Source organism: Aspergillus pseudoviridinutans, assembly GCF_018340605.1.
Source record: "Aspergillus pseudoviridinutans IFM 55266 DNA, scaffold_1, whole genome shotgun sequence".
In the NCBI taxonomy this organism is placed as follows: domain Eukaryota; kingdom Fungi; phylum Ascomycota; class Eurotiomycetes; order Eurotiales; family Aspergillaceae; genus Aspergillus; species Aspergillus pseudoviridinutans.
The window spans coordinates 784,937-798,489 of record NW_025091281.1 but is presented as its reverse complement, the minus strand read 5'-3'; the positions used below and the strand labels follow the sequence as shown (position 1 = coordinate 798,489).

General features: G+C 52.4%; 7 protein-coding genes across 7 annotated transcripts; 3 read left to right on the top strand and 4 right to left on the bottom strand.

Moving 5' to 3' along the window:
- Window positions 1–305: 305 nt before the first annotated feature.
- On the bottom strand, window positions 306–1,213 carry Asppvi_000300 (flavin reductase family protein; the record flags this gene model as incomplete). The annotated part of the gene is made up of 2 exons (XM_043296609.1): window positions 306–1,096; window positions 1,162–1,213. 2 exons carry the CDS (start codon window positions 1,211–1,213, stop codon window positions 306–308), a joined length of 843 nt encoding a protein of 280 aa, XP_043152544.1.
- Window positions 1,214–1,615: 402 nt separating this feature from the next.
- On the top strand, window positions 1,616–2,116 carry Asppvi_000299 (mitochondrial 54S ribosomal protein bL31m; the record flags this gene model as incomplete). Its single annotated transcript, XM_043296608.1, has 1 exon — window positions 1,616–2,116. One exon carries the CDS (start codon window positions 1,616–1,618, stop codon window positions 2,114–2,116), a length of 501 nt encoding a protein of 166 aa, XP_043152543.1.
- Window positions 2,117–2,647: 531 nt separating this feature from the next.
- On the bottom strand, window positions 2,648–4,683 carry Asppvi_000298 (sorting nexin 1; the record flags this gene model as incomplete). Its single annotated transcript, XM_043296607.1, has 6 exons — window positions 2,648–2,806; window positions 2,863–3,465; window positions 3,524–3,904; window positions 3,969–4,459; window positions 4,534–4,587; window positions 4,650–4,683. 6 exons carry the CDS (start codon window positions 4,681–4,683, stop codon window positions 2,648–2,650), a joined length of 1,722 nt encoding a protein of 573 aa, XP_043152542.1.
- Window positions 4,684–5,255: 572 nt separating this feature from the next.
- mde1 (methylthioribulose 1-phosphate dehydratase MDE1) lies at window positions 5,256–6,096 on the bottom strand (the record flags this gene model as incomplete). The annotated part of the gene is made up of 3 exons (XM_043296606.1): window positions 5,256–5,367; window positions 5,424–5,899; window positions 5,962–6,096. The coding sequence occupies 3 exons, from the start codon at window positions 6,094–6,096 to the stop codon at window positions 5,256–5,258; spliced, it is 723 nt and encodes a 240-aa protein (XP_043152541.1).
- A 919-nt stretch (window positions 6,097–7,015) lies between these two features.
- Window positions 7,016–8,961, top strand: clxA (calnexin; the record flags this gene model as incomplete). The annotated part of the gene is made up of 5 exons (XM_043296605.1): window positions 7,016–7,141; window positions 7,215–7,497; window positions 7,558–7,688; window positions 7,754–8,407; window positions 8,464–8,961. The coding sequence occupies 5 exons, from the start codon at window positions 7,016–7,018 to the stop codon at window positions 8,959–8,961; spliced, it is 1,692 nt and encodes a 563-aa protein (XP_043152540.1).
- An 828-nt stretch (window positions 8,962–9,789) lies between these two features.
- Asppvi_000295 (CoA-acylating methylmalonate-semialdehyde dehydrogenase) lies at window positions 9,790–11,737 on the top strand (the record flags this gene model as incomplete). The annotated part of the gene is made up of 3 exons (XM_043296604.1): window positions 9,790–10,543; window positions 10,618–11,255; window positions 11,321–11,737. 3 exons carry the CDS (start codon window positions 9,790–9,792, stop codon window positions 11,735–11,737), a joined length of 1,809 nt encoding a protein of 602 aa, XP_043152539.1.
- Window positions 11,738–12,518: 781 nt separating this feature from the next.
- Window positions 12,519–13,419, bottom strand: Asppvi_000294 (uncharacterized protein; the record flags this gene model as incomplete). Its single annotated transcript, XM_043296603.1, has 4 exons — window positions 12,519–12,641; window positions 12,705–13,160; window positions 13,262–13,303; window positions 13,366–13,419. The coding sequence occupies 4 exons, from the start codon at window positions 13,417–13,419 to the stop codon at window positions 12,519–12,521; spliced, it is 675 nt and encodes a 224-aa protein (XP_043152538.1).
- Window positions 13,420–13,553: the final 134 nt, after the last annotated feature.

The window sequence follows — 13,553 nt, the reverse complement described above, 5'->3', positions numbered from 1 at the left end:
TGCGTAGTCTGGGTTACAAATTCAAGGCTACAGATCCGTCAACCTGCAAAGGAGTGAAAGGTAGATAATCTGTACATTTCTCGCCGCGTCTTTTCGATAAGTGGCCTTTTCCCTCTTACACGTAAGAGAAATTCTATGTACAAAATGGCCACAAACCTGTATGCGGCGCAAAATCTTGGACACATCGCACACTTGATGAACATGAGTGTTATTGCACTCACATATCAGTGGACGCCAGGAAGCAATATATAAGTGTGGGCAGAGTGATGGGTCCCAATTGAAACCCATACTTTAGGTTTCGATAGTTATATTTCATGGCCCATTCCCCAAAATTTTGTATTTGCATATGTCAGGCATAAATCCTTTGCAGAGCCGGACGATACTGACGTATCCGCCTCTGATTCAGGAAGATGCCGCAAGAGCGCTTGCACGACGGTTCCAACGACGATTGTGTGGTCGTAGACCTCCACGCGCTGCGGATTCAGCTGGCACTCGAACACAAACGGGAAGTCCTCGACGCTCTCCTCCTCGGTGTTTGTCTGGCTGATGGCTCTCCGTCGCAGGATGGGGAGTGGTCTTGTAACGGACCCGTCGGCTGAGACATGCCGCGCGAATTCAAAGTCTCCCTTTCCGCTCAGGAGGGCCAGATTGTTATTTCCCCTGGAGAAATCCCGGGCCAGGGCTGCGGTTGCTGGGGACGGGGCAAGGAGGTGGACGAGGAACCGGCCTGAGGACTGGAGGGCGGTTAGGGTCTCTGATGGGCGGCGCACGTTGAACGAGATGACGGGTGAGGGATGGAGAGTGACCGTGTTGAAGGAGGAGACGGTCATGCCGCGAAAGGCTTTCTCGATGGGGCCCTGCGGATCTGTGGCTGTGATGATGGCGACGGGATAAGGTACACGGCGCATGAGCAGGCGGACTTGGTCGGTCAGTGAAAGCGCGCTGCGGGCTGATGCCGGCTTCTTGGGTTCACTGCCAGCTTGCGAAGCTGGAGCCGAAGTTCCGTATCGTCTGCGAGACCATGGTTGCTTTGGTGCTCCGCATCGGATAGGGAAGTTGGACAGTCGGTTCGGTAGAGCTAGTATAGATTGTTGCTCTGGTCATGCTTGGTTAGACGATGAACAGGTGAAATGTGTAAGGAACCGGGGCAATCTCCCATACCAACGCTGGTATTTCTGGCCGACAGCACGGATAGCGAATATGGCAGCTTCATCCCGCCGATGGGAGAGCGGACGGAGCTCTCGACGAGTGCAGCTCAGGGTATAATGGGCGAAAGCACGAGGGAACGATCAGAAAAAAGACCATCAAGTCTCTTAGCACTCATCCTGAAAGCCCAGCAAATCTTCGACAACCTTCAATTAACAGCCATCATCACTTATCGGCACCAAGTCATAGCCACGCTGGAACCTCCGCGGCCCCGGACGATGAGAAAAAAGCAGCGGAGGTTTACTGCTTACATAACCGCAGATCCGTGAATCCATCCGCGAAATTTCTCGGCCAAAACCCATCGACCGATAGACCACCGCAACACTGCTCGTGATACCCCATCCAATTGAAACTCCAGGAATTGACTATCCTCACTCTGCACCACTGGGTTCCATATCAGCAAACACAAATGTCAATCCACATCCCTCTCCGCCGCAGCGCGGTCAGCACCGCCCGAGCCCAGACATCCACCACCTACATCTGCTCGCAATGTCGACATGCCACACTCCTCCGGCGTCCCAAGCGCCCCTACACCTTCACGCAGCTCATCACACTCTCCGACGGCAGCACCTTCACACACCGCACGACCTCCCCCACACCCGTCTACCGCTCGACCCGAGACACGCGCAACTCGCTGCTCTGGAACCCCTCGTCCAGCAAGCTGATGAACGTGGAGGAGGACGAGGCCGGTCGACTCGCCGCCTTCAGAGCCAAGTTTGGACGGAGCTGGGATGCGAATACGCCTGTTGAGGGAGAGACGGATACCAAGGCCGCCGCTAAGGGCAAGGAGGCGGCTGATGCTGCTGCTGCTGAGGCCGCGCTGGCAGAGGAAGAAGACGACAATTTGCTGGACCTGATTAGTTCGTTTGGACAGGAGATGGAGCAGGAGCCTCCGAAGAAGAAGAAATAGGTTGATCCTTTTGGGGCCGAGGCTACGGTGGATTTGAGTGTATGGTACGCAGCGAAGGGCGGATGGCTTCAACGCAATCTTCATCTGGGTTTTATGGTGAATTGACTACGGAGGGCCACCTTTGATGTTGTACGGAGAAATTTCTCTATTTTCTTTTTGGTTCCACGGCTTTTTTTCATTCGTCTTGTCGGTTTTATGGCCTATGTACATGTACATCATACCATCTGAAGGGATTTCAGCATACTATTTGAATTGGACCTTGAACATGTCATTTTTACCAAAGTTTGAAGGAGTCAGATATAGTTTACACGGAAATCAAACAGTTCAGGGAAAGCATCAATCATACTACGCTTCGAACGGTATCTGGGTTGCGTGCTCATTGGGAGATAGAACAAGTGAGTGCGGTTGGTTCAAAGGGCTATGGCCGCTCGCTAGCGAAGCAATACGTAGATCCGGGTCAAACTAGGCCAAAGAATCATCGCAATCCAGTTATACATGGCGAGAAAAGGTCGAGAGCTAGCCTAGGATGAGCTACGTCGCTTCCTCCGCAGCTACTGGGGCTGCACCGCTGGCTTCGTCTGTCGCCTGTTGCGCAGGAGCATTGCCTGCAACAGGAGGAGACGCAAAGAAGGGGACACCCTCTTCACCAGCATCCAACTGCAAGAGGAACGTCTCCCACAGCTCAATCAACTGCAAGACTCATCAGTGAATCAGATCAGAAGCTTGACTAGTTCGGTAAAACTCACCTCCTTCTGCGCCTCCACTGCACTTTCCAGGAATGTCTCAACGCCAGACTTGAAATCCTCCACCTTTTCTTTCTCAAATCTTTGCAATTCGTTACGCATCAAACGGCCCATATCGTCGAATAACAGCCTGGCCTGGTGCACTTTTCTTTCCGCGTCGGCCACATCGGCGTTGGCTTGATTGAGGCGATCCTGCTGCGTCTTTCCTTGTCTGAGTAGCTTCTCCTGGGTGTTCTTCCGTTTTTGCAGCTCGGATTCCGCCGCGTGCCAGCTATGGAACGCTTTTTGTCGCTGAGAGAAAGCTGTCTTGACGCTTCCGATGATGCGAAGGTATTCATCGATGGTGATTCCTAGTGTCAGAACATCCTGCTGTGCTTGGCGCTCATAAAGTTCCTTGATGCGCAACTGCAGATCTGAAAGTCCGTCCAATGGACTAGAAAGGGCGGGAGACAACTCGACAGCCGCCAAGGCGTGAAGTGAAGACGAAAAATCACCAGCCGCTTCTGCCAATCCCTTGCGCTGTGCGACCACGACATCAATCGCCTTCAGCAAAGCTTTGAGCTGATTCTCAAGCGCATCCATGTATATCTTCCTATCGTGGAACCACTATTTTGACTCGAGTTAGCTCAATGACTTGACAGTATGCAATCCACAAGGGACTCACATCATCGTGTTCGATGAACTTTCCACCTCCGCCTACGCTAATTCCAAAGGAGCTGAACATTCCCTTGTTCTGACCTAGATCCGGTTCCCTGTTCTCCTTGTTCTTGACATCCATATTAAACGATTCACTTTCCAGGAATATCTTCAGATCCGCGTCATGCTGCAGGATAGGGTGTGCCGCGATCTTGTTGAGCATACGCTCAAGCGCAGCTCTTCTAGACTCGACGAAGTTCGTATCAAAACGGCCAACAGCTTGCTTTTCGGGCGGAGGAGGCACAACGACACCGGGGTTGTTATTATGCATGGAATTGTAGAGCCATAAGAAATCACGGTATCTGCGGCTGACCGTAAATTCTGATTGTCGGTACGCCTTCGATGTCGTCTGTACCCAGTATCAGCGCCTTGCGCCCCATTCATGATTGGAAATGTAGAAAGGGGAGGTTCACCTTCGTTCGAACTTGGTACACGATGTGGCTACTTGTCAGATCTCCCACCTTGTGCGGATCACCCACTGTGATTTCGAATGTTGGCTTCGCAGCCTCTTCAATGCTGATACTGGGCTGAGATTGCCTCTTCGTCCCGTCCGCATCTGCCGCGGGCTGTACTGGGGGCGGTCCCMTGAACCCCGTACCATCCTCTTCCAGATGTACTGAGTCTCCCAACCCACCAGCACTAGATGTTTGCGATGTAGATGACGTTGGACGAGCACTGCGACCTGCAAAAGGCTCCTTCTGGGGTGGTGTTGGTGCTTGCTCGTTGACTGGAGCGAGACTGTCGGTGGGCTTGTCTCCGAGCGGACCAAGTGGATCTACGGTGTCATCCACGGCTTCCAGCTTGGTGGCCTGCGCGCTGATTTTGCGAGCAGCGCCTCGCAGGTTTCGTCGAACAGGAGAACGGGTAGCGCTTGGGCTGGCTGGTTGTGTTGATCGTTCCGGTGCTACAGAAGCGATGAGCTCATATCTCTGGACGTGACGAGGAGTGCGCGGTATGCAATACCGCGAGTGAACATACCGACTTCTTCAGTTTCCGGCCTCTGTGAACCATGACTTGACTGCGAGGGCACATCTATGCTTACAATCAGAGACGGCAATTTGGAGTTGAGTGGTGACACTGTGCTGCCTGCTTACCGCCCCACGGGGAGTCTCCAGTATCCAGATCCATGATAGCTGTATGGGATTAAAGGCAATGGATGCGAATATTTTCAGAGATGATAAGACTAACAGTCTGTATAAAAAACTCGAAACGACGACAAGACCCAGAGCCGATGAGGGTGTATCGATTGCAGTTGGCAGCCGGAGATTGTATGTAGAAGTCGGACAGATGATCCGCGCGGTTCGTCCTGCGACTAAGTTCCAGCCTGGCTCCCCGCCAAGGCTTCCCTGGCTGGGTTGCATAGGAAGCTACCGTTGAGCTTTGATACCGTTATTTCTCGACAACGCAGGTGATCGAGAGATAATTGATACTTATTGAGCTTGTATTACGGTGATTGATCGGATCGTGGCTTGAATATCTCAGATAGGCCTATACATTTTTGCCTGCTTAAGGACCAGTACCACTAAGTAGTCTTGTAACTTGCAGAGAGGTTCTCAAATGTCTACAGACAAATTTCATGTATCGTCATATACAAAGTGCATCCCTAGTCATCATATCGCGTGCTTCGTCGTTATTCTGCTGGTGGACTCCATTTCCTGAGCTAGTCCTCATCCTCCGATCCTCGTTGTTGGCTTGAGCCTTTATTTCACCCACGGAAGGCCGAGCTTGTGCATTTCAACAGCGAGCTGGAAGAGATAATCCAAGCTCTCGCACTGCGTCTTGGCTTTGGCAACATCATCACCCCAGACATAACTGTATACAATCATCAGCTTCAATGGCTCAATATAACACGAGCGGATACAACTCACATTCCATGTCTCCTCACCAGGACAGCGTAGGTGTCCGGGTACTGGTCCATGGCCTTCTCCAAGCTTCCAGTGAGGTCCTCCTCGAACGCAGTGTTCTCGATGATAGGAATCTTAAGGGTGTCGAAGAAGCCCAGCATGCCCTTGCCCTTGCCTCGAGGAATACCCTTGATCTGCTCAATGTTGCTGATCTCGAAGCAAGCGTCTGGACCCTTCTCACGCTCGACCAAGAGCGTCACCAACACGGCCCACTGCGAGTGCGTGTGGATGCAGCAGCCAGCACCACGCTCGAATGCAGTAAGGAACAGCGGAGTGCATGCGGACGGCTTCAGTTCGAGGGGCTTGCGGATGTACTTGCGGTCGGAAGGAGGGTACTTGGGAGTAGGGAACTCCAGGACAAAGATATTGTGGGGTTGAATCAATTCCTTTTGGACTCCTGAAGGCGCGATAAAGATATGGTCGCCGCGACGGATCGAAGTCTATGCATTAATTGTACTCTCGTCAGCGACAGTCGGCTTTCGCGAAGGACGCGACTACTCACTCCACCACCTGTACCAGTGACCCAACCCCAATTGTAGAATTTGCKGCAGAGCTCGGGGATCAAGTTGGCTGGGTGTTCTGGGTCAGAAGATTGGACCAGATGGTCATTGTTGTTATTTTCAACTTCTTGGGCCATGCTGCAAGCTCGATGTTGACGACAGAGTGAGGTGGTTACGCAGTCGATTGCTGAGATAATGGTGTAAATTTCGAATGATTACGCTTGTGCAGAGACAATATGCCTCGAGTGACACCCACACGAGGGTAATTGAAATCAAAAGGGCAGATAGGTAGAGGATCAATGATGTGGTTGCGCTGCGCKGGGAATGGAAATATTTTTGGCGGGGACTCTATCGCGCAATCTCCGTTGCCTTATCCGTAGTAGATTGTCCAATTGACGAGGCGGTAGACTCCTCGTGGATGATCCATAAATCAATTCTGGACATAATCGGAGCAGAAGACCTGTTACAAGCTTAAGATTATGATATCGAAAAGTTAAGTTGAGCTCAATGATCTTCCTAGCTATCTGCTTTAGATACCATCTGATAGCAGATATCTCCTCTCCTCCGGACTAGAAAGTTAGATCAGCTCTGGCTATCGACAGAACATTGGAGAACCACCGCTAAACCGCAATAGGCAGGCGGGACCTTACCCCAAGAAGCAATCCAGGCTCAAGTAAGAAGAGGCCACCTTGAACTTCCCGGCACTCACTGGAAGCACTGCTGCTTTGTCACTTGCATATTTAATGCTCGTGTAGTCTAATTGCTCTGAGTAGTCAGTGGACCATCACACCTGGCCTCACCTCTATCCCTTCTTACTACCTAGGTATATAACAATTATTCTTGCCCAGCTGTCCTCTTCTTCCCTTCTCCTCCCTTGCCTTACTTCATTCTGTGTGGATCATCTTGTAGTACAGCTTCCCTCCCCCAACCAAAACACCTTCCTGTTTCCTCTACGGAGGTTCAATTGCTTGTTTGTTTGTCTGGTTGCTTACTTGTCCATCTTTTGTATTCAGAGATTCTCGGGTAATATCAGTCTCAAGCCCGTCATCGTCCATCATGCGTTTCAACGCAGCTATCACTGGCGCCCTCGTCTCCTCGGCCACTTTGATGGGCCAAGCTCATGCTGAGGAGACTGAGAAGGCTGCTGACGCTACTTCGCTCGTGGAGAAGCCTACTTTCACCGTAAGTAGCGTCCCGTTATTCCACTATTCTCCATCGTCGCTCCGCATCGCTGACGATCGACTCTCTTTCTTAGCCTACTACCATTGAAGCTCCCTTCCTCGAGCAATTCACCGCCGATTGGGACTCGAGATGGACTCCTTCTCACGCCAAGAAGGAGGACTCCAAGTCAGAGGAAGATTGGGCCTACATTGGTGAATGGGCTGTCGAGGAACCTACCGTGCTCAACGGCATGGTTGGCGACAAGGGTCTGGTTGTCAAGAACGTCGCAGCTCACCATGCCATCTCTGCGAAGTTCCCCAAGAAGATCGACAACAAGGGTAAGACCTTGGTTGTTCAGTATGAGGTCAAGCCACAGAGTAGGTCATATCATGTCCTGACAATTGCATGGAGTATACTGATGCCTGTCCGACAAAAAGACTCCCTTGTTTGCGGTGGTGCCTACATGAAGCTCCTCCAGGAGAACAAGAAGCTCCACGCCGAGGAGTTCTCCAACGCTACTCCGTACGTGATCATGTTCGGTCCCGACAAGTGCGGTGCTACCAACAAGGTATGAAATTAGTGCTTTGTTGCCGAGGCAAGGTTCTCTACGAATTATCGCTTACAATACTTCAGGTTCACTTCATTTTCCGTCACAAGAACCCCAAGACCGGCGAGTACGAGGAGAAGCACATGACCGCGCCTCCTGCCGCTCGTACCTCCAAGCTCACCTCGTTGTACACGTTGATCGTCAAGCCCGATCAGTCCTTCCAGATCCTGATTGACGGCGAGGCTGTCAAGAATGGTACCCTGCTTGAAGACTTCAACCCCCCCGTCAACCCGGAGAAGGAGATCGACGACCCCAAGGACAAGAAGCCCGCCGATTGGGTCGACGAAGCCAAGATCCCCGACCCGGAGGCCAAGAAGCCTGAGGACTGGGATGAGGAGGCTCCTTATGAAATCGTGGATGAGGAGGCTACCATGCCCGAGGACTGGCTTGAGGACGAGCCCACCAGCATTCCTGATCCCGAGGCTGAGAAGCCCGAAGACTGGGATGACGAGGAGGACGGTGACTGGATTCCTCCTACTGTTCCTAACCCCAAGTGCAACGAAGTCTCCGGATGTGGCCCCTGGACTCCTCCCATGAAGAAGAATCCCGCCTACAAGGGCAAGTGGACCGCTCCTTTGATTGACAACCCCGCCTACAAGGGCATCTGGAAGCCTCGCAAGATCGCCAACCCCGCCTACTTCGAGGACAAGACTCCTTCTAACTTCGAGCCTATGGGCGCTGTAAGTACCTTCATTCTGTGTCTGCAGTTGTTTGCTGCGTTCTGACATATGAGCAGGTTGGTTTCGAGATCTGGACCATGCAGAACGACATTCTTTTCGACAACATCTACATTGGCCACTCCATTGAAGATGCTGAGAAGCTCCGCAAGGAGACCTTTGACCTCAAGCACCCCGTTGAAGTTGCTCTGGAGGAAGCCTCCAAGCCCAAGCCCGAGGAGAAGGATGCCACTCCCAGCGTCAGCTTCAAGGAGGACCCAGTGACATACGTCCGTGAGAAGGTCGACTACTTCGTCGGTCTTGCCAAGCAAGACCCCATCAACGCTGTCAAGCAAGTTCCTGAGGTCGCCGGTGGTCTGGGAGCTCTCCTTCTGACCATGATCCTCGTCATTGTGGGCGCTGTTGGAGCCAGCAGCCCCGCCCCTGCCGCCGCCGCTAAGAAGGGCAAGGAGGCCGCCTCCGCCGCCAAGGAGAAGGCCAGCGAAGCTGTCAGCTCTGCGGCCGACACTGCCAAGGGCGCAGCTACCAAGCGTAACACCCGGTCGTCTGCCCAGTAAAGTAGATGTGCCAATGCTTGGAGAGGAGACGGGGGACAAATAAGCCATCAAGACGAAAACTTGAAAAATGGAAAAGGAGACATTGAAGAGCCCAATTTTATATTTATTGCAGCGTTCAAATTATCGTTGTACTCTGATATCCTTGGTTGTTCATGGTAGGTGAGGCAAGACTTCTCGAGGGAAGAAGGGCCACCTGTGACGAGACATGAGAACAAAAGAAGACCATTGCCAACTTTCCGAAGGGGTGGTTGATGCGATGGATTCTGTAAACTAGTATTCAATTTGAGATAGCGAATTTCATCAGATCTCGGATCTTAGCCATAGTGGGCCGTCAAGATGCCATAGTATCCGTGCTTCAGGTAATACGGGCAAACCCTCATTTCAAGTACAGAAAGCTTGACGGATTCGTCCCGATTAAGGTAGATTGCGAGAAGGATATAGATAGTAGTACTAAGGTAGACTCAGATAAGCGTTGACGGGGCTTATCAATGTTGATTATCTTGTTGCGTTGGATCAGGACATCAGGCCCAGATCCATCGAGAAGGTTAAAGCAGGAAAGCCATTCCTGTTGTTATGATTGGATTTCCCCGCCGAAGGGGGTTCGGTTGACCTCGGCGCTGCTGGACGTGCCTCAGGATCGCAGCCAACCCCGGACTCGGTCCAACACAAACAGCTGCTCCCTTCCGTGGACTTTCCACTTATATCCTGCTCTATCCCCCTCCTTCCCCAAAGCTCTCTTGTAACTTTGATTTGCATTCAACTACAGACTCCAGTTTCGCACACTTTCCATCTTCAACCCTCCCCTACCCTCACCCCTCTTGAATCGTCATGGCCGCCAGTCGGTCCTTTGCTCGTTCTCTCCCCGCTCTCCGCGCTGCTTCTCCCCGCACGGCCATAGCCACTGTCTCTTCCGCCAGGATAGCAGCTTCATCCGCAGCACGGTCGCTGTCGACTTCCTCAGGCTCCTCCTCTTCAGTATTGGCTTCTCAGCGCGCTTCTGCATCAATGTCGGCATCATCATCGTCCTTTGTTGCTACCCGCAGACTACACGCCACTGCGCAGCAGCTCGCCCCCGCAACCACTTCCGCGGCTACCACCGCCACCGAATACCCGACGGATCACACCGCGATCGCCAACCCCATCGATACCACCAACTTTATTGATAACCAGTTTGTGTCTTCCAAGGCTACCACATGGATTGACCTGCATGATCCCGCTACCAACAATCTCGTCACTCGCGTGCCTCAGAGCACCAATGAGGAGCTGCGTGCCGCCGTTGCCTCCGCGGAAAAGGCGTTCCCTGCCTGGCGGGCAACCAGTGTTATCGCCAAGCAGCAGATCATGTTCAAGTTTGTCAACCTCATCCGTGCAAACTGGGACCGTCTCGCAGCTTCCATCACCCTCGAGCAGGGTAAGACCTTTGCCGATGCCAAGGGTGACGTTCTTCGCGGTCTGCAAGTTGCAGAGACCGCTTGTGGCATCACCACCCAATTGACCGGCGAAGTCCTGGAAGTCGCCAAGGATATGGAGACTAGAAGCTACAGGGAGCCCCTGGGAGTCGTTGCAGCCATTTGCCCTTTCAGTAAGCCCTTGCCTTTTACCGCTTGTCTGGTGGATACCCCCGTGCTTTCTCCGTGACTAACCGCTCCGCCCCAGACTTCCCCGCAATGATCCCTCTTTGGTGCATTCCTATCGCTACGATTACCGGCAACTGCATAATCCTGAAGCCTTCGGAGCGGGACCCCGGGGCTGCTATGATCCTGGCTGAGCTGGCTCGGGAGGCCGGCTTCCCTCCAGGTGTGATCAACATCGTCCATGGCTCTGCCAAGACCGTTGACTTCATCCTCGACGAGCCAGCCATTAAAGCCATCAGCTTCGTTGGTAGCAACCGTGCGGGTGAATACATCTACACCCGGGGCTCTGCCAATGGCAAGCGTGTTCAGGCCAACCTGGGTGCCAAGAACCATGCCGCGGTGCTGCCCGACTGCAATAAGAACCAGACCTTGAACGCCATCGTCGGTGCTGCCTTTGGTGCCGCCGGACAACGGTGCATGGCCCTGAGCACGGTCGTCATGGTTGGCGAAACCAAAGAATGGCTTCCCGAGATGGCCGAGCGAGCCAAGGCTCTCAACGTCAACGGCGGTTTCGAAGAGGGTGCCGATGTCGGTCCTGTCATCAGTCCGGAGAGCAAGAAGCGCATCGAAGACTTGATTGCCAGTGCCGAACAGGAGGGTGCCACCATCCTTCTGGATGGCAGAGGCTACAAGCCTGAGAAGTATCCCAACGGCAACTTTGTAAGCTCACCCTGCTATGATCAAATCCTTTCCGTTTCGCCTTCACTAACCCATTGCGCGCGTAGGTGGGCCCAACTATCATCACCAACGTGACCCCCGACATGAAATGCTACAAGGAGGAAATCTTCGGCCCCGTCCTTGTCTGCCTCAACGTCCCCACGCTGGACGACGCCATTGAACTCATCAACAAGAACGAGTATGGTAACGGAGCCGCCGTCTTCACTTGCTCCGGCTCGACCGCCTCACGCTTCCAGAAGGACATTGAAGCCGGCCAGGTCGGCATCAACGTCCCCATCCCTGTCCCCCTGCCCATGTTCTCTTTCACCGGCAACAAGAAGAGTATCGCCGGTGGCGGTGCGAACACCTTCTACGGCAAGCCCGGCCTGCAATTCTACACCCAGCAGAAGACCGTGACCAGCCTGTGGCGCAGCGAAGATGCCATTAGCACCAAGGCGCATGTTGTGATGCCCACACATTCATGAAAGCACGTCCCAATCTGGAGAAACAAAAAAAAAAAGGCATATATAGCAGGGGAAGACCAAAATTGCAAAAACTAATATTCGATATACCATTTGATGACATGCACGCCTCTGATTTCCTCGTCTTTCGGGAATAAATTGACATTTTTTTCTGCATAGTTCCACAAGCATAGGCCTTTGTTCTCGATTAGCCTCCACGGCGTATGTATTACTTGTGTTGGACAAATGGGAAATTGTACTGAGCTATGGCTATGAGATCATATGTCAATGAAGTCAGCTACAGGATTATCGTGCCACCATTATAGTAGGTAGGTACCTAGGCCAGGTACCTCCATCTAGTCGCTGCATACTAAAAGAAGCTGCGTCAGGCAGTTTTGGTTGGCTGAAGGAAAATCAAATGTGTCGGCTGCAAGGGACGAGGGTCAATTTAAGTACTCCCTAGGTACCTATGCGTAGATAGCTCCGCCTGTTCTTCCTTCACCTGCCTTTGGTGAGTACGCCACGTGCCCCAGACTTAAGCAACTTATGAGATCGGTGTGAACAGAACTCCAACAGCCGGAATCTACGTGGAAGCAGAGCAGGGGACTATGGACACATAGTCAATTCTATCACTAACAATAGGTCAATAGGACTGGGGGTTTGACCAAAGGCCGCTGCACATAACGTGACATTTCATAGCTCAAGAGCGAGCGACACAACAAGTCCTCCTGACCCTCAGATAGGGTCTACAGTCAATTCCCATCCGATGATGCTATCATACATGGTCTAGTAAAGAGGACATGGTTTACGCATCCAGCCTCTTGACATAGGTATAAACAAGACGGGCCATCTTGAACTCGCCACCCTTGGCGACAACCACACGGCGAGTGTGGTAACGCTGTCCGTTGATTGTCTCAAAGCCCCAGATCTATATGAAGGTTAGTATCTGCCGCCAATCTCCGGCAAATTGTTTATCAAGGAAAATACGAACCTGTTCTGCGGTCCAGCCGTATCCATCGTCCTGGTTAACGACGAAGCTCTGCAGGAAGAGACCTTCGCCTTCACCATACTCCTCGCCCACATTGTCCACGAGGAAACCCTCGGACGGGCTACCATCTATGAGGATTTCGCCCCGCAGGAACTGCTTCACTTTGGGGTCATCGATCTTGGTGTTGATCTCGACGGCCGGGCGGACTTTGCCATCATCGCCCTTGGAGCCGCGGATCAACCGCGACCGTCCCATGAGCTTGCCAAAAATGTGGTCGTTGTGCTCGCGCGCCACCCAATCGGTTTGGCGCTTCTCGCTAGTGCCCTTGAGGCCCCCTGTCAGGACCTGATCGATATCGACGTGCAGGAGCTTCGCATCTTGCGAGTCGGAATACTCCTTGACGATTAGGGTGACAGTGGCGTATGAGATAGCTTTGCGAGTGACCCAGCTAACACCTTGCTGAACGAGGATATCAGTAAGCATGGAATGACAATGAAACGAGCAGAGACAGGTTATGCAATTAAGCTCAAGAGACCAAGGAATAGGGCTTCATGACATACAAATGAGAGAATAGGATCGGAGGGGTCGGAGATGTTTTTCTCCTAGATTTATCATCTGTAGTCAGCAAGATGCGAAATAGAACTTGAGCGTAACCATTCCATACCATCGTCCACTCTCCATTGAGGTTCTTGATAGTGACGTCTGCGGGGGCGGCCATGATGGATGATGAGGGGTAGTAAATGACAGATGATAGGATAGGGATCGATTCGAAGCGATTGTAGATATGGAGGGAAGGAAAGAATGATGTCTTTTGACACTTGGAATGAGGGAGAGGACTGGGATTAAAATAAG